Raw genomic sequence first — 23,817 nt, 5'->3', positions numbered from 1 at the left:
CCATTTCTATATAAAGCCATAATTGGAGATTGTCCAATTTATCTCACTTCTCTGTTGGAGTGGACGTCACTCTGGACCCTATGGTACATGATCCTATGATGGTCTCTCACACGTAAAGCACCTATAGTCTAGTCTGTACTGAACATGGGATGTTTGTTTTTAGCTTCCGTGCTCCCGGGCCTCATGCAACAAACTCTACAACTCAATGTTGATATATTTTATATCCTTTGGTCCGTTTAAATCCCTAATCACCAACCATTCCACCATAATCTGTAATGGTTTGAATTGATTGTACAAACTGTATTATGATTGCACTCATTGTATATTGTATTGTATTTATCGTGTATTTATTATTATGTTTGCATGTTCAACGTCATTGGAAATGAGGGTTTGACCTCAATGGATTTTTTTTTGTTGAAATGAGAATGAATGAATGAATGTTGCAGTCCTTGAGACGTGCAACACCAACATGGATGTAATATCCTGCTCAGCCCTGGCAGGAAGTAGGACTATTTGGACTATTTGGACTATTCTTCTTCTCCTCACCTTCGGGGGTCCAGACCAGGCGGACAGCCAGGAAGTCCTGCAGGTTGTTCAGCAGGGTATATTTGACCCGGAAGTGCTCCTGGGGCCTGACCCAGCGGGGACAGGAAGCGGTCATCACCAGCCGGGGGCGGTCCAACTGCACGCTGGGGAGGGAGTAGTGGGTGGAGATGTACCTGGATGGGGAGCCATGAGGAACAATTCAAAAATCTAATTATTATTTCTTCCTTTCTTCCTGGAATATTCCTAATTAATAATCTTTATGAAGATTCTTCTGGTGAAAGGGTTAAAGGCCTTGGGACTGATAGGCCCCCTACCGCCTTCGTTCTGTGCAAATTAACTCATTATTATAATACTGAATAATAATTATTATTATTATTATCATAATTCTGGCTTTCTTTCTTTTTCATATAAAAAGTAAGGCTGTCAAAGTTAACGCGGTATTAACGCGTTATCACCCGATTCTATTAATGTCACTATGTTTATTAACTCACGATTAACTTTTAAGATTTTTTTTTTAATTTTTTTTACTAGACTTCACTCAGGTGTATTATTGATGCTCTCATTGATACTATGTTTGTTTCTGAAGTAAGTGTGTGTGTGTGTGTGTGTGTGTGTGTGTGTGTGTGTGTGTGTGTGTGTGTGTGTGTGTGTGTGTGTGTGTGTGTGTGTGTGTGTGTGTGTGTGTGTGATAGAGAGAGGGGGGTGAGAGAAATGAGGAAGGGGCAAGAGAGAAAGAGCTGGGAGAGTGTGTGTGAGAGAGAGAGGGGGGGGGGTGATTACTCAGCCCTTGTGTGGGTGAATGTAACAAGTTCCTAACGTTTTCTTTCCGCTATTATTTCATGCACACTTTATTCATTGTTTTAAATTATTATTTTCTTTTAAGTTATTTTGTGAATCACTGTTTTGAATTTGATGCAAATTAGCAATGCATGAGGGTCATCCTTTTGTGTTAAATGGCTGCATAAAGCAAGCATTTGTTGACTCGCATGCTGATAAGAGTATTAAAACTTGGAACTTGAAAAATATCAATTTAAAGGAAAACTCTAACATTTTGGGAAATTAGCTTATTTGGCATCTACCCTGGAGTTAGACAAGAAGATACATACCTTTTTCTTCTCTGTGCATGCAGTAGGAGTAGGAAGACACGCACCGTTAGCCTAGCTTAGCGTCAGTCACTGGAAGTAAGTTCCTCCATTAGCTTAGTTCCAAACGTCTTCCTACTCCTACTGCATGCACAGAGAAGAAAAAGGTATGTATCTTCTTGTCTAACTCCAGGGTTCCCAAAATGTTGGAGTGTTAAGATACATACCTTTTTCTTCTGTGCATGCAGTAGGAGTAGGAAGACGTGCACCGTTAGCCTAGCTTAGCGTCAGTCACTGGAAGTAGGTTCCTCCATTAGCCTAGTTCCCAACGTCTTCCTACTCCTACTGCATGCACAGAGAAGAAAAAGGTATGTATCTTCTTGTCTAACTCCAGGGTAGATGGCAAATAAGCTAATTTACCAAAATGTTGGAGTTTTCCTTTAACACATTGGGCGCAAGAAACGCTTTCCAGCGTTATTGCCCGCCATGCGTTGTCTGCCAAGATCGTTGTACAGCGTTTTTGAGATCAATATTTAATTTTTTCGCCATGGCATTCATAATTCATCCAGCCAACCCCCGATGCCCTAGCGCAGGGCTATTCAACTGGCGGCCCGCGGGCGGATGATTCTGACCGGCCCGCCAAAGATTACATGATAATACATTTCTTTTTAATATTTTTTTTTTTTTTTGCTTTTTTCTTTTCATGTCAACGTTAACACGCACAATTGAGCCAAAAGTCACTCAATTAATGACAGATTTCATTGATAAATTGAGGGAAAACTTTGCAAGTCGATTTGATGAATTTGACATGTCCAGAGAATTGATGCATTTTGTGAGCAACCCATTTGCCAATGTAGCTGCTATTTCCACAAAAGGACAAGAGTTCCTTGCATCACTTCACATTGATGAAGGTCTCCTGCAACTTGAAATAATTGACATGCAAGCATCATCTGCTCTGAAGCAGGCACTTGAGAATGAATCCACCACAACATTTTGGATAAAGTGTATTCATGTCAAGACATTCCCCAAAATAAAAACGCTGGCAATATCTGTGCTAACAATGTTTGGCTCAACATACACCTGTGAATCCAGTTTCTCTCACATGAATGCCATTAAAACAAGCAACCATGCCTCCTTGACAAATGAGCATTTGCATCACTGTTTGCGGGTAGCCCTCACTTCCTATGAACCCTCTTTCTCTGCCATTGCCCAGTCAAAGAAGTGCAATCGCTCTCATTAGATGTGTGTATGTAGGCTAGGCCTGTCTGCCCCCCACCCCCCTGAGTTAAGAGTCGACAATAAGTGCTAATAAGATGCTGTGATTTGCTGTTGTTGCACAGACATGAAGCACTTTTTCATAAGCTCAGCTGCACTATAAATGTGTTTTTTTGTTCAAGTGTTGATGTTAGAATGTTCAGATGCACATCATGCACTTGTTTGTTTTTTATTTTATTTTTATATTGAAATGTTGAAGAGGAGATGTTGCAGTTGTTGCACAGTCATAAATGAAGCACTTTCTGCAGGAGATGTTGCAGATGTGGCACATAAATGAAGCACTTTTTTTGAAAAGTATACTACTTTTGCAATGTAGTTAAAGGGGAACTATCTTATAAATGGCCTTTTTCAGTGTTTAGCATTGTTTCCTAGCTATGTGGACTTATATTAATATGATCTATGTCTCTAATTCTCATATTGGCGCATTCTTCCAATTCTCCTCTCACAATATTCACCCTCACTGAACTGAGTCATCTGAAAATGTGCTGATTTGTGATGTCAGAGAGACACCGCTGCATGATAATCAGCTGAGTTTCCACACAGTTCCCACTGTGGTTGGAGCCCAGGCTCAATACGGCTTAAGATCTTGAGGTAGAAAAATGCTGTTTTTGAGTACTTGATTAGAAATACAAAACAATGAATTAAAATTAAAAAAAAAATTACAGAGGTGTTCCATAAACCCACAGGAATTGTGTAAAAGTGCCCAAATAGTGAAAGAAATAGTAAAATAGTTCCCCTTTAAATAAAAGTTGTGAAAATGTGGTTGCGTGTTGTGTCAAGTGTACATATATTCATAGCACGGGGAGGCGCCGTGGCAGTCCGGCCCCTGGCCCCTTGGGTTTCTGACAATGTGGCCCCCTGAACAATTTAGTTGAATAGCCCTGCCCTAGCGGGACGCGTGTATGCTTTTACAAACGCGTTCGTGTTTCCGGGTTCCCGTTTTGCGCTCTGATTGGCCACTGACCTATGCTATTACGCCCCCCTTTACGCTCTCGCCTGAGACGCGCTGTGAAGCACCAGCGGGGCGAGGCGGTGGTTTCTCCCCGCCTCCGTGCGCCTTGCTGCCGCCGGCTTGTCTCACATGACTCGGTCCAGCTCCAGCAGCAGCGGCCGTCTTCCGCCTGCGGTAATCCTCCCTCCAGGCCCCGAGGCGGCTTGTTCTTATTATTATCCCCCATTGTTCAGGTCGACATGGTCGCACAAACACGTAGGTTTCAATCACTGAGCTGTCTGTCTGTTGTTGTGTGTCTTCTAATCGGCTACTGTACATGGAGATGAGACCCCCCGCCTCTCTCCATAATAGAGGCAACCAGGCGTGCATTCTCATGGGAAAACCCAAAACAACATTTAATAAAGACGAGTGTTAGTTGTGTTTCCCCATCTACCGTCAACATAAAACCATCCACCACCCGTTGGAGGAGTAGTGGGGGAGAAGAGGAATATTTTTGAATAGAAAGAATTATCAACTGGCAACTCTGTGCTCGTCAGACCTGCAGCTGCTGGTACTGTATGGGGAGAGAGGCGGGGGGTCTCATCTCCATGTACAGTAGCCGATTAGAAGACACACAACAACAGACAGACAGCTCAGTGATTGAAACCTACGTGTTTGTGCGACCATGTCGACCTGAACAATGGGGGATAATAATAAGAACTAGCCGCCTCGGGGCCCTGGAGGGAGGATACCGCAGGCGGAAGACGGCCGCTGCTGCTGGAGCTGGGCCGAGTCATGTGAGACAAGCCGGCGGCGGGGAGAAACCACCGCCTCGCCCCGCTGGTGCTTCACAGCGCGTCTCAGGCGAGAGCGTAAAGGGGGGCGTAATAGCATAGGTCAGTGGCCAATCGGAGCGCAAAACTGGAACCCGGAAACACGAACGCGTTGGTAAAAGCATACACGCTAGCGAGACCCTAGATGTGACTGCAACGGCTCAATACCGCCGCCTGGTGGATGGTCGGGCGAGTTACACTCTTGCAAAAACCGGAAGTGCCATCGGTGCATCGAGGAAATTCCTCCGGCAGTCACATCTCGCTACGGGACTCCTGACAGACACTATAGTACATATGGATCGCTTTCTAAACTTAATAATCTATATGATTTCAGCATTTATTGCGCCATACAAACCAGAAATGGACCTAGGCGATCGGCGTCGAATAATTGGGATCTTTCACCGCCAGTCTCATCGGCCCACGGTAAGGGGAATATAACGTTATTTTCAGCCCGATTGTTTATTCATTTCACTGCAAACCATCTGATCAATATATCACCCATACTACATAAAGCCGTTACTGATGATCAAGGAATTATAAACGACCCCCCCCCCCTTCCTCCACGCATGATGAAGCATAATGTATACCGATCATATACATTTGAATTTTTTAATATAGCGTGTATGGGAAAGAAACGGCAATCGATAATCTATCATATGCGTTTGGGCCTATAACTAGCGTTTTTGGAATTACAGCAGAAAAGATTAAAAACATACTTATATTCTCGAAGGTATTAACACAACAATGTATGAATGAAAAAGCATAACATTCCCACACCCTGAACGATAGATAATCGATGTTGAATGGGCCATAGTAATGTCAATATAGCAATCAAATTAAAAAAGTTATAGCCCTGCAAAGAAGGTAAACATCTCCATAGGCTTTTAACGGTGGCAGAGAGGGGTATGAGATGGGCACAAACCCCAGCGGTCAATGTGTTAACACTTTCGCGGCCACTGGGATGAGTCTAATTAATCTCAAGAGGACCGTGAAATGTAAACAGACGTGGGGCTGTTTGTAGAGCTAAATCTATACTTTATAGTATTGCTATCTGTCCATTCTCATTGTGAATTGAGACCATAAACCGTCCCTTCAAAATGGCGTAAAGAAAAAAAAGAATCATCAATACGTTCTCATTTTATAGCGCCATGAATATAAGCTTCATACCGGATGTAACTGAGGGGTACAATTCCCTGACTGTATTGATAAGTATTGTGCAGCTTTCTATTGTGGTGGTGGAGGTTAGGTGCACTTTAGTCTGTGTTTGTAAATAAGTAATGTTTTTTTTGTGTTGTTTTTTATGCTGTGCGTTTATGTGAATGTTGATTAGTGGTAGTTGAGCTATGGTTATAATTATATTGTCATTTCGGATGTATGGAGGCACTGTATGCTTGGTTAAAGTTGTGAATGGAGGTGTATTCATTCACATGTGATCCAGGGACGTAGCGAGGAGTGGGCTGTAATTGGTCGAGATACGTCACGTGGTGTCAGTGAAACAGTAAACAAGAAGTTGCGGGGAATTTGACAGCAGCGAAGGGAAACGAGTGAGGACTGGTGAGTGAATGTGTGTAAGCGATTTGTTTTAAGAATGATAGTATTATTGTGGTAGTTATTGATTGAATGTGTGTTTTGTTTCAAGGTTTGTAACCTGTTGGAGAAAAGAATTAAAACCGTTTTACAACTGAGTGGCATCCTGTCCATTCCCTTCACCCCAGCAGCGGGAGTAAAGCTGCACAGTTACAAACCACGGGCGGCGGCAGAAGAGTGGCTGAAACGCGCCGTCAGACAAGGACAAAATAACCGAGGGATATGAGGTACTCCTGTGTCGTTGTAAATGGAATAACTCGCGCATCAGACCATACGGGTCAGCGAGCAGGAACTTTCACCTGGTTCAAATGCTGGTACAAGCATCTAACACAGCTAAGGAAGCTGACGCAGCTGAATGAGTGAATGAATGAAAACTTGGTTTGACAGATGTCAGTGCCAACTTCAAATGCGATCAGGAGTAATGCCAAGCTACTGAAACTGGCTATCAAATAGCATACCAAAGCTAACGTGGACAAACAATGAAGGCAGTTGATTGTTTGTTTGAGCATTTTATTAACAGATTGGAGAGTGGGTGCAATACAGTGCAGCTCAGTGCGCACGGTTGCTGGGGGGATGTAAACCAGAGAGGACTTTCGTCTTGTTTACATCAGGGTCCCCCATCCAGTTGAGGATAAAAGCTATAGTTTGTTTACTAGCCCTGCGATGGTGCCAATCATATTATATGTATGCTGATTAGTAGCCCTCTAATTTCAAGACCTTTAGCTTAGTTTGAGTGTACCTGGGTGGCAAGCCGGCGGGAGAAGGTGAAACCTACTCCACTTTGTTTATTTGTATTGTTTTCCATTTTTGGGCGGTATCCCTGGGGGGACCTCTGGTGAGCCTGGTAACGCCGCTGAAGACTAGTTAGGCTAGGATAGTTAGGGAAGTAGCTTCTGAGCTAGTTTAGGCAGCTAGAGAGGGCGGAAGACACAAGGTAGATAAGGAGTTACGGGTACGCTCAATTAGGTTATTATTTATTAGGTTATTTATTATTACAATTATTTATTTTATGGTCAAATAAATAATAAATAAATAAAAATAAATAAAAATGGATCAATTAAAGAAAGAGAGGGCCAAAGTGAAGGCAGCTTTCACAAGAAAGGCCAACAGCATTTTGCGAATGGCGCCAACTATGCTGCGAGAGGAATTGAAAAGTGAGTGGAAATCCCTTTCTGAGGACGCAGAAAGGCTTCATGCAGCTAATTATGTGTGTGAGGCCTGTCTGATTGATGAAGCAGGCGACATGGAGGCTGTGGATGATAAAGCCAAAGCAGACTTGGAGAGGGTAACCATAGAGTGTGATACAACATTAAAAGAGGTGAAGCAGGCAATCCATTCCAACCTTTGGTCAAAATATGCAGAGACCGAGCTAAAAGCAGCCATTGGACGGGCAGAAAGAAGCTATGAAGGTGCGGGAGAAGTTAACCTGGAAACAATCACCTACGAAAATGGTAAAGAACAAGTCACACTCTTGGAATCTCTCATCACCAAGGCAGAAAGTCTGCTAGCTGTCTGGGAAGGGTGGATCCCTGAAGGCGCTGCGTGCGAGGTTAGAAAAAAGCTGCAAGTACTGGAGGACAAGAGAATTGACCTCTGGCGAAGGTGGTTTGTTGAATTCGGCAGGGTCCAGAAAGAGCAGGCTGATAGAGCCATTGAAATCAGGCTAAAGGCCGCCTCCGACATTGCAGAAGCTGAAAATGGAGCCGCTGAGGCTGAAAGAAGAGCCGCCGAGACCAGGCTAAAGGCAGCCGAAGTTAGCGCTGGGTCTGAGGAGAGGGCTGCAGATGCCAGAGAAAAGGCAGCTGAGATCCAGTTGGTAATGGCAGAGGCCGCCGCAGAAGAGCGTGCCGAGCTGGCTAAGGCGCAGCGGAAAGCATGGGAGGTAGCACACAGCGCTAGCATAGCAAGCCTGGAAGCGGGAGGCTCACAAGCAGCAGCCATACAGAGAGTTCGCCTTCACCCAATACAGCTACCAAAGTTCAATGGTTGCATGAGAGACTTTCACCGTTGGCGAAGAGACTGGGAAAACCTCCAGCGACAGGGAGATCCATCTGGGTCAGCCGAAGTAAAGAAATTCCAGCTCCTAGACAGTGTGGAGGAGAGAATCATCAATGGCGTTAGGCTCTCAAGCTACGACACAGCTCATGATATGTTTAGGGTCCTTGAAAACCGGTTCGGGAATAAGACCACCATCGCCATTCAGATAATTGAAGAGTTGGAGAAGTTGCCGGTGGCAAAAGGTAACCAGCAGAGAAAAACAATAGAGCTCATCCAAGCTGTTGAGAAGGCCCTTACTGACCTGACAGACTTAGGAAATATTGGAGCTATAAAGAATCCACTTGTTATCAAAGCTATTGAAAGCAAACTGCCTGAATGTGAGCTGAGGAGCTGGCTCACCTTTAAAGCTGCACCTGTGAACAATGTCACCCCTGAAGGCCACTTTGACGCTCTCCTAAAATTCTTAAAAAATTAAGAAGTAGTCCTTGAGGCGTTGGTGCAGCTAAGACCCTCAGAAGTGTTCGAGAAGCCAAGCAAGCCAGAGTGGAAGACGTTCACACGAGCAACAGGAATGGTTGCGACTGGAGAAGAATGCAGCGTGTGGAGATGAGGAGCACGGAGGCAAAATTTTCTTCTGCAAAAGGTTCAAAGCGCTCAGTCTGGCTGAAAAGAGAGACGTCGTCGAAAGGAATGAAGCCTGCCAGAGATGTTTGACATCCCATCAGAGGGATGGAGAATGCAGCGACAGGTTCCTTTGCAGGAAGTGCTGCCAAAAGGGAGAGACCTCCGACCACCACTACCTCATGTGCTCTGCAGAAGGAGGGCAAAAAGGAGAGGAGAGGAGAATGGGAAGACAAAGGGTGGAAACAAGCGGCGTAAACACAGGAACACTCTCAGAAGAGCAACAGAAGGCACTTGCTAACGTCTCCCCCGAAGCAGCGGACCAGATTTTAAGGGCATTCACCAACCAAACAACAGTGTCAATGAGCACAAGCAGTAAGGGTGGTAGTCTCCGTGGAAAAAATGGCCTGAGGGAGCATCCTGTGCTTATGATGATCATGGAGGTCATGACAAACGGAGGGCAAACTATTGGGACCCTAGTAGACCTTGCGTCCGACACCAACTACATAACCCACCAAGCTGCCAAAAGACTCAGACTGAGAGGGGAGAAGATAACGTTGGTTGTGCATGGAGTTGGTGGGATGAAAGTGAGAGTCAAGACAGAAAGGTACCTGCTCAAAGTCAGGATGCGTATTTCAGAGGACACATGGAGTCCCCACCAGATAGTCTGTTATGGCCTGGATGAAATCGCCCGAGCAGGCAGAGTCGTCAGCCCGAAGCAGCTTAAAAGATTCTTCCCAGAAGTCAAAACGGAGGAGCTGGTCCGGCCAGAGAAGATCGAGCTCTTGATCAGCCACCGGGAGGGTCGGCTTGCTCCACAGCGGATGAAGAGAGTGGGAGATCTGGTGCTGTGGGACGGCCCGCTAGGGAAGACTGTGGGGGGAACGCACCCTGATCTGTTTGAGGAGATGGAGATGTCAATCCACAACTCTAAGACTCATTTTGCACACTCTATGAGAGCAAAAGCGATCACGGTGGAGGAGATCTCCTGCGAGCTGGTAAACACCAAAAGAAAAAGGGCTCAGAAACTGGACAAGGTCACGAGAGGAGTGGAAGAGATCCTCCCCGCTGGAGGCTTCTCTCTCAAGCCATGGGTTCAGTCCGGTCAAAGTGGGAGGCGTGAAAGAAGGCAGCCCAAGCAATCTGGTGAGGTTTCGAGTCTGGCGCTCGAAACCCTGGTGTTGCCCAATGCCAGAGAGGCTGTGTGTAAGGTTCAGCAGCTTGGCCAAGCTCTGTGGGGGGGCCATCAGCTGGGTCCGCCGAGCGGTGCACAAGTGGCGAATCCGAGGTGGAGCCATAGAGAGAGCAGAGTGGGAGGCCAAGCACTTGATGCAAGCAAAGAGTGTGCTGATAAAGATTTGTCAATTTTGTCGCTAACCATGGCTGAGAAATGTGTTGCATTAGAGGAAGAAAAGGCCTCTTTACATACTATGATGAAACGGTCACAAGAAAGTCATCAGTCTGAGATTAATTCTTTAAAAAGTGAATTGGATAAAGTATCAGCACAGTTGCAAATGACTGAGTACAGTCTTGAGGAGAGAGAGAAGATCCACCATGATGAGTGTGAAGGGGCCTCTGCCCTGAAGGGGAAAGTGGAGCATCTCCACGTACAGTTCCATAAAGAGTCAGATAAAGTGAGAGAGGCAGTTAACAAACATCATTGTCTACACAATGAATTGCAAGCCAAAGATGAGCAAATCAACTGCATCAACGTTCAAATAAGTCAAAGAAAGGAATTACTTGCTGGACTCGGTCAACAGCTGAAGGAGAATGATGCAGCCATTGCCCATGTCATGGATTCTGCCTCAATTGAAAGGCTGAAACATGCTGAAGAGAACAATGGTCTAATAGCACAGTTGGGAAGAATGGAATATGAGCACAGAAGCTCTCTGAAACAGCTGGAAACTACAACAGCCTGTTAGCAATGGAACTGAGATTTCAGTTTCACAGAATAAATGGAAGACATTACATCTCAAACTCAAGCTTTAACAAAATAAATATGTGACATTTTTGTCCTTGAAGGGGCATTTCTTCATCTTCAAAAAGAGGGTCTGTCCTCGAAGCATGGGAGCTTGGGGCCGCTTCCGAGAACTTTGTTTGGCAGCTAAAAAGGGAGTAGCATTCCCTGAGTCAACTCTGAACAGACTTGTGTCCACCACCAAGGGAGAGTGTTTATCTGTTGTGGTCTCCTTGGGTCTAAAGACCAGGATACCAAGTGGGAGGTGTGCAGCTTTCTATTGTGGTGGTGGAGGTTAGGTGCACTTTAGTCTGTGTTTGTAAATAAGTAATGTTTTTTTTGTGTTGTTTTTTATGCTGTGCGTTTATGTGAATGTTGATTAGTGGTAGTTGAGCTATGGTTATAATTATATTGTCATTTCGGATGTATGGAGGCACTGTATGCTTGGTTAAAGTTGTGAATGGAGGTGTATTCATTCACATGTGATCCAGGGACGTAGCGAGGAGTGGGCTGTAATTGGTCGAGATACGTCACGTGGTGTCAGTGAAACAGTAAACAAGAAGTTGCGGGGAATTTGACAGCAGCGAAGGGAAACGAGTGAGGACTGGTGAGTGAATGTGTGTAAGCGATTTGTTTTAAGAATGATAGTATTATTGTGGTAGTTATTGATTGAATGTGTGTTTTGTTTCAAGGTTTGTAACCTGTTGGAGAAAAGAATTAAAACCGTTTTACAACTGAGTGGCATCCTGTCCATACCTTCACCCCAGCAGCGGGAGTAAAGCTGCACAAGTATGGTATTATTAAACCACTACCTCTTGTACTTTAACTTCTGGCCATCCAGTACATGATATAGATATGATGAACACTTTCCCACCTGATGAAACGAAGTCCACACAAATGTACAAATCGAATATTTTATATAGCAAAGGGTATATACAACGTTCACTTGTTGACATTTATGATTTGAAATGCACTTGTATGGCAAATGAGTATTCGTAGGTAAATCAACATTGAATGTCCAATCTCTGGTTACGCAGGGAGTAAGTATACAACCCGGTTCTTTAGGGAACTATAGCGATGGTACTTAAATGATTATAGCTGGATACACTAAGGGGGGGGGGGGTCCTGCTGGTTGTAAGACAGTAGGAGGGGGGGGTTAGAAGAGCCGCTGGCGGTATCCCATCTGGCCGACGATTTCTTGGGAGAATTCAGAGTCCTGAACACGATGCCCACAGAACCTCGGTCCGCAGATGAATACAGCTAGACCCTCTGGTGGACGGTAGCTGCCGGTCCACAACGGAGAGACGTGAGGCGACCTCACTTGGTGTAGAGCGCCGTCTCACCTGGACTCATCTCCGGGGGGTAGTTCCAACACTCAGCAGTGTTGGCCGTTATCCATGGAATAATCAAAGCACTCAAAGCATGTAGATAATCCAAGCCGTGGAAGGCTCGCCGTCGTCCGGGTAAAGTAATCCAATGTACAGGTCCACTCGTCCTGGCCCGGAGCTCCTCGGATGCAAGCACCACTAGTGGTCTGCCCAGCCTGGTTAAGACTCCAGATAACGTCAGGAACGATGGGGGTGCTGCTCACTTTATAACTCTAACCGAACGATGCACCATACATAATAGACTATTATTAGCTTAATAGAAATACGTCCAACTCGACGGTATAGTGCCAAACTATGACAATTCAACTATTAATCCACACGATATCTCAATGCCTATTCTGAGGCCAAGTAGGCCTTACTGCACCACACGTGCGTCGTGGGTGAGGCTTCGCGTCTGTTACTCGGTTGGAGGGTAAAGAACTAATGGACTAAAAGAAAGTTCTACTTTACTTGCGCCATATATATATGCGCTGTGAACAAATAGTACCATTCGTATTTCGCCAGACGTATTCCTACGCGGAACCGGGCTTGCCACGACATGTTGGTCGGCACGATTGAACTTGAACCTAGGGGTATGGCTGCTGGCGCCAGGTTCTCGTCCAATGGTAGAATGAAACTATTATGGGCTGTTTAGTAGACTAAAGGGATATTCAGTGCATATTGTACAAGGAATATACAGGGGATATCAAACGATATACAAATACTATTAAATATATATCCATAAATAAATATATATATTCGGTTTAATCTGATCCTTCACAACACCGGATTTGGTCTAGTATATTTCCTGGAAGCCGAGATAATGGGTTAATAGTAGCTAATAACGTTAAATCCAATGGCATTTCGGTTATAGATACGCTCAACTGCATATGATCGGCACGATCCTCACGCATGTATGCATGAAAGGGGGGGGGGGGGGGGGCGGGGGACGTCGTTTCTGATGTTTGAACCAAATAACCGTGTTCGTCTAACTAGCCACATAGGCCGAACGCCTGGATGGCTATCAAAACAATGCCCGATCGGGTTGTACGTGAAAAAGATCTTACCGTGGTCCGGTGGGATCCCCCCGAGCATTTCCCAGTTATCGATCGCCATCTGGTAGATCGATATGTCCATTGGCTGATGATAAATCCCCTTATTGCATGGTGAAATCTGCGATGCAAAACGTAATCCAAGCTACAGGCTGCAGATCCAGAATCCTGCTAACTGAAATCTCCATTGAAAGTAAAAAAAAATAGTCCACCGTTCGGCCACAGGGAACACTGCATTATCGCGATAGCGCCCCTAAGAGGATCTGGCCAGTATTACACTGTCGAATTCAAAGAATAGGGTACATCTGCAGTGCCGCTCGGAGACCTTGAATATGTTATTAAAATGGAATAAAAGCAATAACAACTTGCCACGGATTTATCCGTGCTTCTGTCCACAACGGGTGGAATCGAAAGCCGGATATATCCGTGCTTGGGCGCCATTGTGTTAAGGTAGAAAAAAAAAAAAAAAAAAATGCAATTAATTTGTGATTAATCGCGAGTTAACTATGGACAATCATGCGATTAATCGAGTTAAATATTTTAATCGATTGACAGCACTAATAAAAAGTAGTGCTGTCAGGCGATTAAAAAAATTAATCTAATTAATTACAGGATTTGTAATTAATTAATCTAATTAATCGCATTTTAATCGCATAACCATTTTATGCCTGATATTCTATATTATATAATCATATTTCAAATTGCATGTGTCCGGATGGCAGAATTCAGTACTGTATCTACAAAACCTTCTGTTTAATCATCTTCCATCTATTAATTTGCTTAGATTTTTCAGGTCTGGTCAATTTGAGCATGGTGTTATTCACAGTCAAATATACAAAAAAATGTATTGATATTCTCATTTGGTTCATTACAATTTACTCAAAATAAAATTTTCATTCAATCAATCACCGCGCAGATTGATTGATTGAATGAAAATGTTATTAACAGATTGCAGAATGGGTACAATACAGTACGGCACACAATTGTTAAGGGGATGCAGACCAGGGAATCCATTCTTTGTGGATCTAGCCCACAGTATTTCTGACACTGGGAATACATTCCCTGAGATAGATCTCCCTAGAATCAGATACCAAGAACATGCAAATGGACCATATTAAAAAATAAAAAAAGTCTGTAAATGTGTATTCTACATTATTATGGAATGAATGAGATACAAAAAAAAAATTATATAAAAAAAAAAAAAAAAAAAAAATTGTAATTAATTTTGAGTTAATTTTCATAACGCGATAATTTGCTGTGTAATTAATTAATCTAATTAACGCGATAAACTGACAGCCCTAATAAAAAGTTATATTGTTTTATGCAGTGTTTCCCAATATGAACGGGGGTGAAAGTGGAAGCATTGACCTACAAAAATGCATCCTAGGGGAGCTCCAGTAGCTCACTGCATATCTCGGCGCTATTTCTGCGTCTGGGAAAACCGTGCTGCGTCACGGATCTGGTGGACTCCGAGTTCGATTCCCGGACCCGCCGTCATTTACCAGAATGTCTTCCCCTGCTCTATATCACGTTTCACCCTGAATCTGTCGGTCATGCTTGACCAGAAAAGCGATAAACGCTAAAAAGAAATAAAGTTTAAAAAAAAAAAAATGCATCCTAGACAGAATGTTCCTTTTAAATCATTGAAATTCTATCTGATAAAGAGATAAGTAAGTTATACCATCTTGCAAGATCCGATTGTATCGATTTAAAAGTTATATTAAATAATAGTAGTAATAGCTCACCCGTTTCCAATATAGGAAATAAGAACATGCCCAGCTAATTTCATGGAAAACCAGTCATTACATGTTGAGATTTACTCACACACTCAACCCACGCATTCCAATTCAGATTGGAATTTAAAATAATTTTAAATCAGCCAAGATACTGGGGCACACCTTGGCTGGGGCTACACTGGTCCATTATGTCTGTCCGTCTACGTCTGTTTTGACGTGATTTTCAACTAAGAGAATGTCCATTTGTTGGACAAGACTGATGACACGTTCGTCTCAGACAGATTAGTCACCGCTTTGACGGACAGAAAGGTCCGGAGAGACGATGAACTTTTGAAACTGAAGGATACGTCACCGTCCGCTAGCGAAGCTGCCGTTTTTTCCGCAAACGCGCGGATTATGTTATAGGTTCCAATTTCAAAACAAACCAACAGACAATCAATGTCCCGTTTAGGGTTGGATTCAGTTCCGTGGGTTAATACCCTCAATATCATTTACTCCATGAACACAGGCGTATTGGTAATTGGGTTCATATAATAGGGTTCATATAAAGCTGTCATACTGTCTTAAACCTCATATTAGCTTGTGTCTAGACTGTTAATGTGCATATAAAACCCTCTCATTGGGGTTAACAGTGAGCAGAGCAGCGTGTGATTTATTATCAGCATGAGTAGAATTCGACCGGGGGAACGGAATGAGCCAACTGGTACCTGGTGAAGGGGAGTTTTGGAGTGGACCACTGCAACACGGCCACCAGGGGCACCTCTAGACCCTAGAGTAGAGAAACACATCGACCAACACAATATTATAGCGGTAGATAAGTATTTCCTGGGATCACGGATTCCAAAATGATTTACTGGTATGTTCGGTAATATGATTTACGCGAATCTGAGTTCCAAATTGGGTCCCGTCCATGGAGAATGAAAAAGTCTGAGAAACCCGTGCTATGGATGATTACCTGCATAATACCATTTTCATCCCATATTACATATTGATGTGATATGCTGCGCTTGGGATACAGGACATATCTCTCATCTATTTTCAACTTGTCCTCTTCTCTCCCCTCCCACCTCGTCTGACTCACTCCTCCCTTTCCCTTTTTAGTTATTTCCTTCTCTTTCTCTTTCTCCCTCCTTTCCTACTCTCTTTCCGCCTCTCTCCCTTTCTCCTCCTCTCTTTTCTAACTGTTAAGCCCCTAGACTCTATTACTTGCCCTCAGATTCATTAATGGTGATAGCTATGAAACTGACCATTGTCTCTTGTGTGATAAGGTTGATAGGCTTTCCCTGGCAGAGAGGCGTAATAAACATTGGGATTTGTTTATTTACAAAGCCCTTATTTCTAAGCTACCACCTTTACATCACAAGGTTGCTGAATTGGAAAGTTGGACCCTGTCTGACTCGCTCAAATGACTGGCTTGTGCTTAAGGTCCCTCGAGTATGTTCTGAGCTTGGAAAGTCTGCATTTTCCTTCAGTGCTCCTGACTCATGGAACATCTGCACAGTTCAAAACCATGATCACAAACCAACCGTTTGTGTGATTTTCATAGTTTAGTTCTTTAGTTCTTTTGTTTTTCTGTTTTGTGTGACTACCTTTGACCTGCCTGTCTCTCGACGTCACAGTAAATGAGGGCGACCTCCGTGACCTTTGAGTCTAAATAAAGGTTAGACTCTCTCCTCCTTCTCTCGCTCCTTTTCTCATGCTCTCTCTCTCCTCTCGTCCTCCCTCCTCCTCCTCTCCCTTCCCTTTCCTACTCTCTCTTTCCCTCCCTCCATCTCACCTCACTAGAGTCCTCCTCTGGCTGATCTCGTAGCTGCAGGTGAAACAGGAAGTTCTGCTCCTCCAGGGCACTGAGCATGCTCGGTAACCGTGACGACTCGCTGTCCACCCGGTAGAACGACGCCATGGCCACCTCTGCAGACTGGTGGCTGCAACAGGAAGGGGGGGGGGCATTTTCGTTGGCATGGTTACCAAAGAGCGGAGGTCACAGGGTTTGTTATGTTCTACAGGAGACGTGTCGTTTGCCAGATTGGCTGTTATTTGACAAGCTTTTGGAATTACATACAGAGTTATGGTAATGATTTTTTTTACCGCCAGGAAATGAGAGTAATTGAATATGTCAGGCACAAACGGTAAGGAGATTGGTGACCAGTCTCTCTGACTAAGTGATTGATTGGATAAATCATTTCATAATTGCTCTCCTGAACGGATGGATGGTTTGGTTTATCTGAGCAATTGTTAGGTTAATTGACTGTTTGACTAAACAAATTAATGAATGGACTACCGAATGAATGAATACTGCACCTACCAGACGTTGTCGACAATGAGAACGGAGCCATCGGGCATCATGGGAAGGTAGGAGGAGTTGTAGTTGGGGAGGATCCTCACGTCTCTCACACACACTTCTTCCTGGGAGGTCGAGTTCAACACTGTGACGAGGAGAGCGGAGGAGAGACGGAACCAGGGGAGGAGAGGAGAGGAGAGGAGAGCGGAGGAGAGGAGAGGAGAGGAGAGGAGAGGAGAGGAGAGGAGAGAGAGGAGAGGAGAGGAGAGGAGAGCGGAGGAGGGACGGAACGAGGAGAGGAGAGGAGAGCGGAGGAGGGACGGAACGAGGGGAGGAGAGGAGGAGAGGAGAGGAGGAGAGCGGAGGAGAGAAGAGGAGAGGAGAGGAGAGGAGAGGAGAGGAGAGGAGAGGAGAGGAGAGGAGAGGAGAGGAGAGGAGAGGGGAGGGGAGGAGAGGAGAAGAGAGGAGAGGAGAGGAGAGCGGAGGAGAGGAGAGCGGAGGAGGGACGGAACGAGGAGAGGAGAGGAGAGGAGAGGAGAGGAGAGGAGAGCGGAGGAGGGACGGAACGAGGAGAGGAGAGCGGAGGAGGGACGGAACGAGGAGAGGAGAGCGGAGGAGAGGAGAGGAGAGGAGAGGAGAGGAGAGGAGAGGGGGGAGAGGAGAGGAGAGGAGAGGAGAGGAGAGGAGAGCGGAGGAGGGACGGAACCAGGGGATTTTAGCGGAAAGAGGTGAAAAGCGAGAGGGAGAAAAACAATCCTACGGGAACCTTGACAGGAAAAGCTCTTGGGACTTGAACACGCGTCCTCCCGGGTTTATTCAGACTCAAGATCCCGCTTCATCCAAACCCAGCACCATCACATAGCATGTGCACACGACAACCCCTTCGTGTGACGATTCTGTGATTCAACATACAGACCCACATGTGTTGGTCATCAGTCAAAGTCTCTCTCAAAATGCTAGCAGCACCAAAACCACAATAGAGTGTAAACATTCTTTTTCACACATGCTCAGTCAGTCTGGCCTGGTTTAAAGACCCACCGTAACGATACGCATCCTGGCTATTTATTGAAAGTAAATGTGTTTTTTTCATCTGTCGATGCAGAAAGACTACCACGAGTAGGACACGGCATGGATAGCATGGGGAACCCAATGGAGACTTCTTTGTGTAACTATGTTTCACTAGCAAATACTGAGCACAACAACAATGGCAACTTCCCTGTGTGTTCATTAGATTTAGATACAGTGGGTGCTGGTCCATAGAGGGCGCTCAGGCGCCGCCCCCACTGGTGGAGAGAGAAGGAGAAGAAATTGTGTTTTTTTATTTTAGATTATGGACCCCTAAAAATAAACTAAACATGTTTAAAATGAATAATAATTACTCATTTCAAGTATGTTTGTGTTTAAAATGCACAATAACGTTAATATATCAAATATAAATCATTGTTTTGTGCGTGATTCACGTCACTCTCTCCTGATAGACTACATCTACCTCCAAACCTGAGCGCTAGACTTAACGCTCGCTGAGTGGGCGTCACTGCAGCCAATGTATCGTCACAGCCAATGTAAATGGATCAAGCAAATTAATTTCGCCTATCAGGGTGTTCAAATATGATGTCTCGGGCGCGGTTTTCTAGCGCTCGAAGCAAGCTCTGTGCCACTGTGTCACTCGTCAGTCTCAGACAGAAAATAATTGCCGCTTGGTGGAGGAGCCAGGAGTATTTTCATTTCAGATTCAGTGAGTTAGCTTAGCTAGGCTATACTCTCGTTTAGCTGGTTCGGTAATAAGAAGTGTATTCTCAGGAGTCGGAGAGATCATCACGAGATACTGTACATTCAGACAGTGTTGGATCTAACAAATGGATTTATATGGACACTTTTTATCAGTCTAACTGTACTGTTCTGTAGTTACTGAAACTGATTGAATATGGCAAGATTCAAGAGGTTTATTTGTCACATACATACACAAGGCATACATTTCACTGAGGGTGGGCTGGCTGCGATATCTCTCTCTCTCTCTCTCACACACAACGCAGTACACACGTTCCGAGACTCGTTCCACGTTATGACTTATGTCATAAGTGAATTGTATAGAAACAACTCACCAAAATTGACTATTGCACAACTGATTTTTTTTTCTTTTTTTTTTTTTTTTATCTACGAAGGGGAGAATATCAACCCCCTCAGCCCACCCCCTGCACCCTTCCTACTATACGTAGCACTGGCCACCACTGTTTAGATACAGTATGAACAACACACACACCAGTTTAAAACGTATCCTACATACATGCCACGTGTCCATATTATTCAATAGTTTTAGAAAATCTGTAGTTTGTCTACCGATGATAAGATTAACGATTTTTAAACGTAACTTAACTTTAAACTTAGGAAAACACAAGTTCCATTTGTTTTTTTCCTTGAGAAGACTGTCAGGTTTTAAACTGTGGATACCAAACAGAGAAGGTAAAGACGATTTTAAACTGATAAACAGTCATCCAGAACTATTTTATTGCACTGTAAAAAAACTGTGATTTTATGTCTGCACTTTATGTTTATACTTTATACTACTTTATGTGCTCATTTCATGTCTATTCTATTATAGTACTTATATTTTAGTATCTATCTTACTCTTTTTATTATTGTCTTTTTTTTTTTTACTGAATCAAACCATAAACAAGGTGGCCTGTTGGGATGTTAGATCCTAATGTGAAAAACTGTGATTTTATGTCTTTTTCTGTTGTGAAGCACTGAGCTGCAATCTCTGTATGAAAGGAGCTATACAAATAAAGTTTTATTATTATTATGGTCTTGAGTTTAACCCGTCGGTTGTGTGAGTTTGAGTTTAACCGGCGACCGTCGGTTGTGTGATAGTAAAGGGGTAACCTTGTCGTGTGGCAGTGAAAGGGTTAACCAGCTGCCGTGTGGCAGTGAAAGGGTTAACCTTCTGTGTATTGTCACAGTGAAAGGGTTAACCGTTTTGGTAGTGCGGCAGTGAAAGGGTTAATCAACACACACAAAAACATAATTAGTCACAGAACAACCCACAGAAACCATTTTGCACATCACACACGCACACCTCACTGATCTGGCCCACCTCCATGTGGGTATTACCCAGAGGCCTTTGCTGGGTGGCTCTGTGGTGCAGTGGTTCCAGCACCACAGGAAAGTGATTACATTGTTCAGATTAACCGATTAACGCAGCTGAATGTGAATTTGTCACATCAAAAGCCCCCCCCCCCCCCCCCCAAACTAATACTCCATGAGCTAGTTCAGTCTGGCTGAGGGCTACAGACAGGCCTGCTCCAACGCTGGCTATAAGCCTCCTCTTTAGGCCTCAGATTTGTTCAACCACGAGTTCAAACGTGATTTACTGTAGCATTGTGCCTGGGAGCTGGACCGAGTGAGCGCCCAGGACCGAGTGAGCGCCCAGGACCGAGTGAGCGCCCAGGAGCGAGTGAGCGCCCAGGAGCGAGTGAGTGACCAGGACCGAGTGAGCACCCAGGACAGTGTGAGTGACCAGGACCGAGTGAGCGCCCAGGACCGAGTGAGCGACCAGGACCGAGTGAGCACCCATGACAGAGTGAGCGCCCAGGACCGAGTGAGCGCCCAGGACCGAGTGAGCGCCCAGGACCGAGTGAGCGCCCAGGACAGAGTGAGCGCCCAGGACCGAGTGAGTGACCAGGACCGAGTGAGCGCCCAGGAGCGAGTGAGCGCCCAGGAGCGAGTGAGCGCCCAGGAGCGAGTGAGCGCCCAGGACCGAGTGAGCGCCCAGGACCGAGTGAGTGCCCAGGACCGAGTGAGTGACCAGGACCGAGTGGGTGACCAGGACCGAGTGAGTGACCAGGACCGAGTGAGCGCCCAGGACCGAGTGAACGCCCCGGACCGAGTGAATGTTTGAATTACAGTATAAATAAAGATGTGATTTCTGAATGAATTAAAGGTTGTTCTTGTTGCAGAACATGTTGCAGCCATGTATCCTTGGAACCCTGGGCCTATTTCTCATTCACCAATGATTGCTTACTTTCTAAACACAATCCATACAATATAATCTTTATTGTCATTGTTGGTACAACGAAATTTAGTTTGGAACATCACCACTGGCATACAAACATAAAATATAGCATGTGCAAAATAATAATGTCAATAATACTTGCAATGGATGAAATAGTGTATAGTGCAGCAATGCAAGTCCGGTTCACAGTTATTGTTGTAATGGAGAAGTGGGAGTTATGTCACCGGGGGTTGGGGGGGGGGTGTGCGAGGGGGGGGGGGGGGGGGGGTGCGGAGCGGCAAGTTGATGTTGATCGTTGAGCAGCCTGACAGCCCGTGGATAGAGGCTGTTGGTCAGTCTGCTAGTTCCGGACTGGATGGATCTATACCTTCGACCAGAGGGCAGCAGTTGAAAAAGATGGTGTGCTGGGTGGTACTGGTCCTGTAAGATGTTATTCACACGACGTAGGCAGCGGGAGGTGAAGACTGTGGAGATATCTGGGAGGCTAGCTCCAGTGATCCTCCTTGCAGCCTTGACTACTCTGTGGAGGGCCTCCTTCTCTGCCCTGGTGCAGCTGGAAAACCACACCAGTAGTCCGTACGTGAGCACACTCTCTACTGCGCAGTGGTAGAAGTTGGCCATCAGTCCCTGTGGGAGTTTAGCCCATTTAAGTTATCGCAGATAGAAGAGGCGCTGCTGTGCTTTCCCCACAGCAGAGGTAATGTTGATCCCCCAGGACAGGTCATCAGACATCGTCACGCCCAGAAACTTACATTTTGAAACCCTCTCCACCTCCTCATTTCCAATGAGGAGTGGAGAGTGGCTGAGGTCACCAGTCCTGCGGAAATCAATGATCATTTCCTTGGTCTTCGTGGGGTTGAGAGCAAGGTTATGACCATCGCACCACTCCACTAGTCGCTCAACCTCCCTCCTGTATGAGGTCTCATCATTTCCTTTGATGAGGCCAAATACTGTTGTGTCGTCTACAAATTTGACTATGAGGTTAGATGGAGAGGAGGAACAACAGTCGTGGGTGAAAAGTGTATAGAGAAGTGGGCTGAGTACACACCCCTGAGGGGCCCCGGTGCTAATGGGCAGGGTGGGGGATGTGTGCTTGCCAATCCTAACATGTTGTGTGCGATTTGTAAGAAAGTCCAAGATCCAATTGCATAGTGTGGTGTTCAGTCCGAGTTTGTGTAGTTTACTGTGAAGCTTGTTGGGTAGAATAGTGTTGAAGGCTGAACTAAAGTCAACAAAAAGGAGTCTACCATATGTGTGCCTGTGCTCTAGATCAGTGGTTCCCAACCTTTTTCCCCCCAGGGACCCCCAAACATCTGATGAAATTCGCGGACCCCCTCCTAATAAGATACCATAAAATACTTTTTTCTTTTTCATTTTAATAACAAACTGCTTATACACAGGCATATGCATCACAATTAGACCCACTATGCTTCTTTGACTTGTGCCTTCAATCAACAAATCTCATCTTGCACCATATGCATTTCAAAATGTTTGGCCAATATTCAAATGCTGTATTCATCCTCTCAAATCAGGCCCTAATGGTGAACGGTTTGCATTTATGGAACAAATCAATGCAACAAATTAAACTAAATATGAGACAGGAAATTCCAATCAGTAGCAGAGAGAATCTGTCCTAGCTGGGTTTAATACTTTTTTTTGTCATTTTAATAACAAACTGCTTATACACAGGCATATGCATCACAATTAGACCCACTATGCTTCTTTAACTTGTGCCTTCAATCAACAAATCTCATCTTGCACCATATGCATTTCAAAATGTTTAGCCAATATTCAAATCCAGTATTCATCCTCTCAAATCAGTCCCTAATGGTGAACGGTTTGCATTTATGGAACAAATCAATGCAACAAATTAAACTAAATATGAGACAGGAAATTCCAATCAGTAGCAGAGAGAATCTGTCCTAGCTGGGTTTAATACCTTTTTTTTGTCATTTTAATAACAAACTGCTTATACACAGGCATATGCATCATAATTAGACCCACTATGCTTCTTTGACTTGTGCCTTCAATCAACAAATCTAATCTTGCACCATATGTATTTCAAAATTTTGGCCAATATTCAAATCCTGTATTCATCCTCTCAAATCAGGCCCTAATGGTGAACGGTTTGCATTTATGTTGAATGAAGTAAGAATCCACTGCAGTAAAAATATCCTCACCTCGAGAGGTTGACTGACATGAGAATGTCCTGCTTCAGATCCTCATTTTCGATATATTGCACATAAACGATGAGCACAGCCTCGTCTGCGACAGTTGTAGTTTCATCAAGTTGTATGGCAAATGGACCCTTTAAGCTTTTCTGACAGCTGCTGCTCGCAATCACTTGACATCTTATCAATTCGGTCTTTCACTACATTGTTCGAGAGTGGTACTGATTTTAGTTTATCCGCCACCTGTGGGCCGCACAGTTTCTAAACCATTTTGATGCAGGCTGGTTTGATGAGCTGCTCGCCAATATTGTGCGGTTTCTTTGCTTTTGCAATTAAAAGCGAACACTCAAAGGAGGCTTCGGTAGCCTTCT

General features: G+C 44.6%; 1 protein-coding gene across 1 annotated transcript in view; it reads right to left on the bottom strand.

The window, feature by feature from the left end:
• Nucleotides 1–23,817, bottom strand: part of LOC311239386 (trafficking protein particle complex subunit 14-like) — a gene marked incomplete at its 3' end in the record, with an annotated part of 74,903 nt that overhangs the window by 12,839 nt on the left and 38,247 nt on the right. The window contains exons 5-8 of the mRNA XM_084327693.1: nt 17,291–17,411; nt 16,763–16,910; nt 15,693–15,754; nt 547–719 (exon numbers count right to left, since the gene is read on the bottom strand). Coding sequence (XP_084183819.1) covers nt 547–719; nt 15,693–15,754; nt 16,763–16,910; nt 17,291–17,411 — 504 coding nt within the window. The remainder of the gene's footprint in view (nt 1–546; nt 720–15,692; nt 15,755–16,762; nt 16,911–17,290; nt 17,412–23,817) is intronic.

Source organism: Notolepis coatsorum, assembly GCF_963971535.1.
Source record: "Notolepis coatsorum genome assembly, chromosome: 13".
Classification (NCBI taxonomy): Eukaryota; Metazoa; Chordata; class Actinopteri; order Aulopiformes; family Paralepididae; genus Notolepis; species Notolepis coatsorum.
The sequence above is the reverse complement of the archived record's forward strand: the minus strand, read 5'-3'. Positions and strand labels throughout refer to the sequence as shown.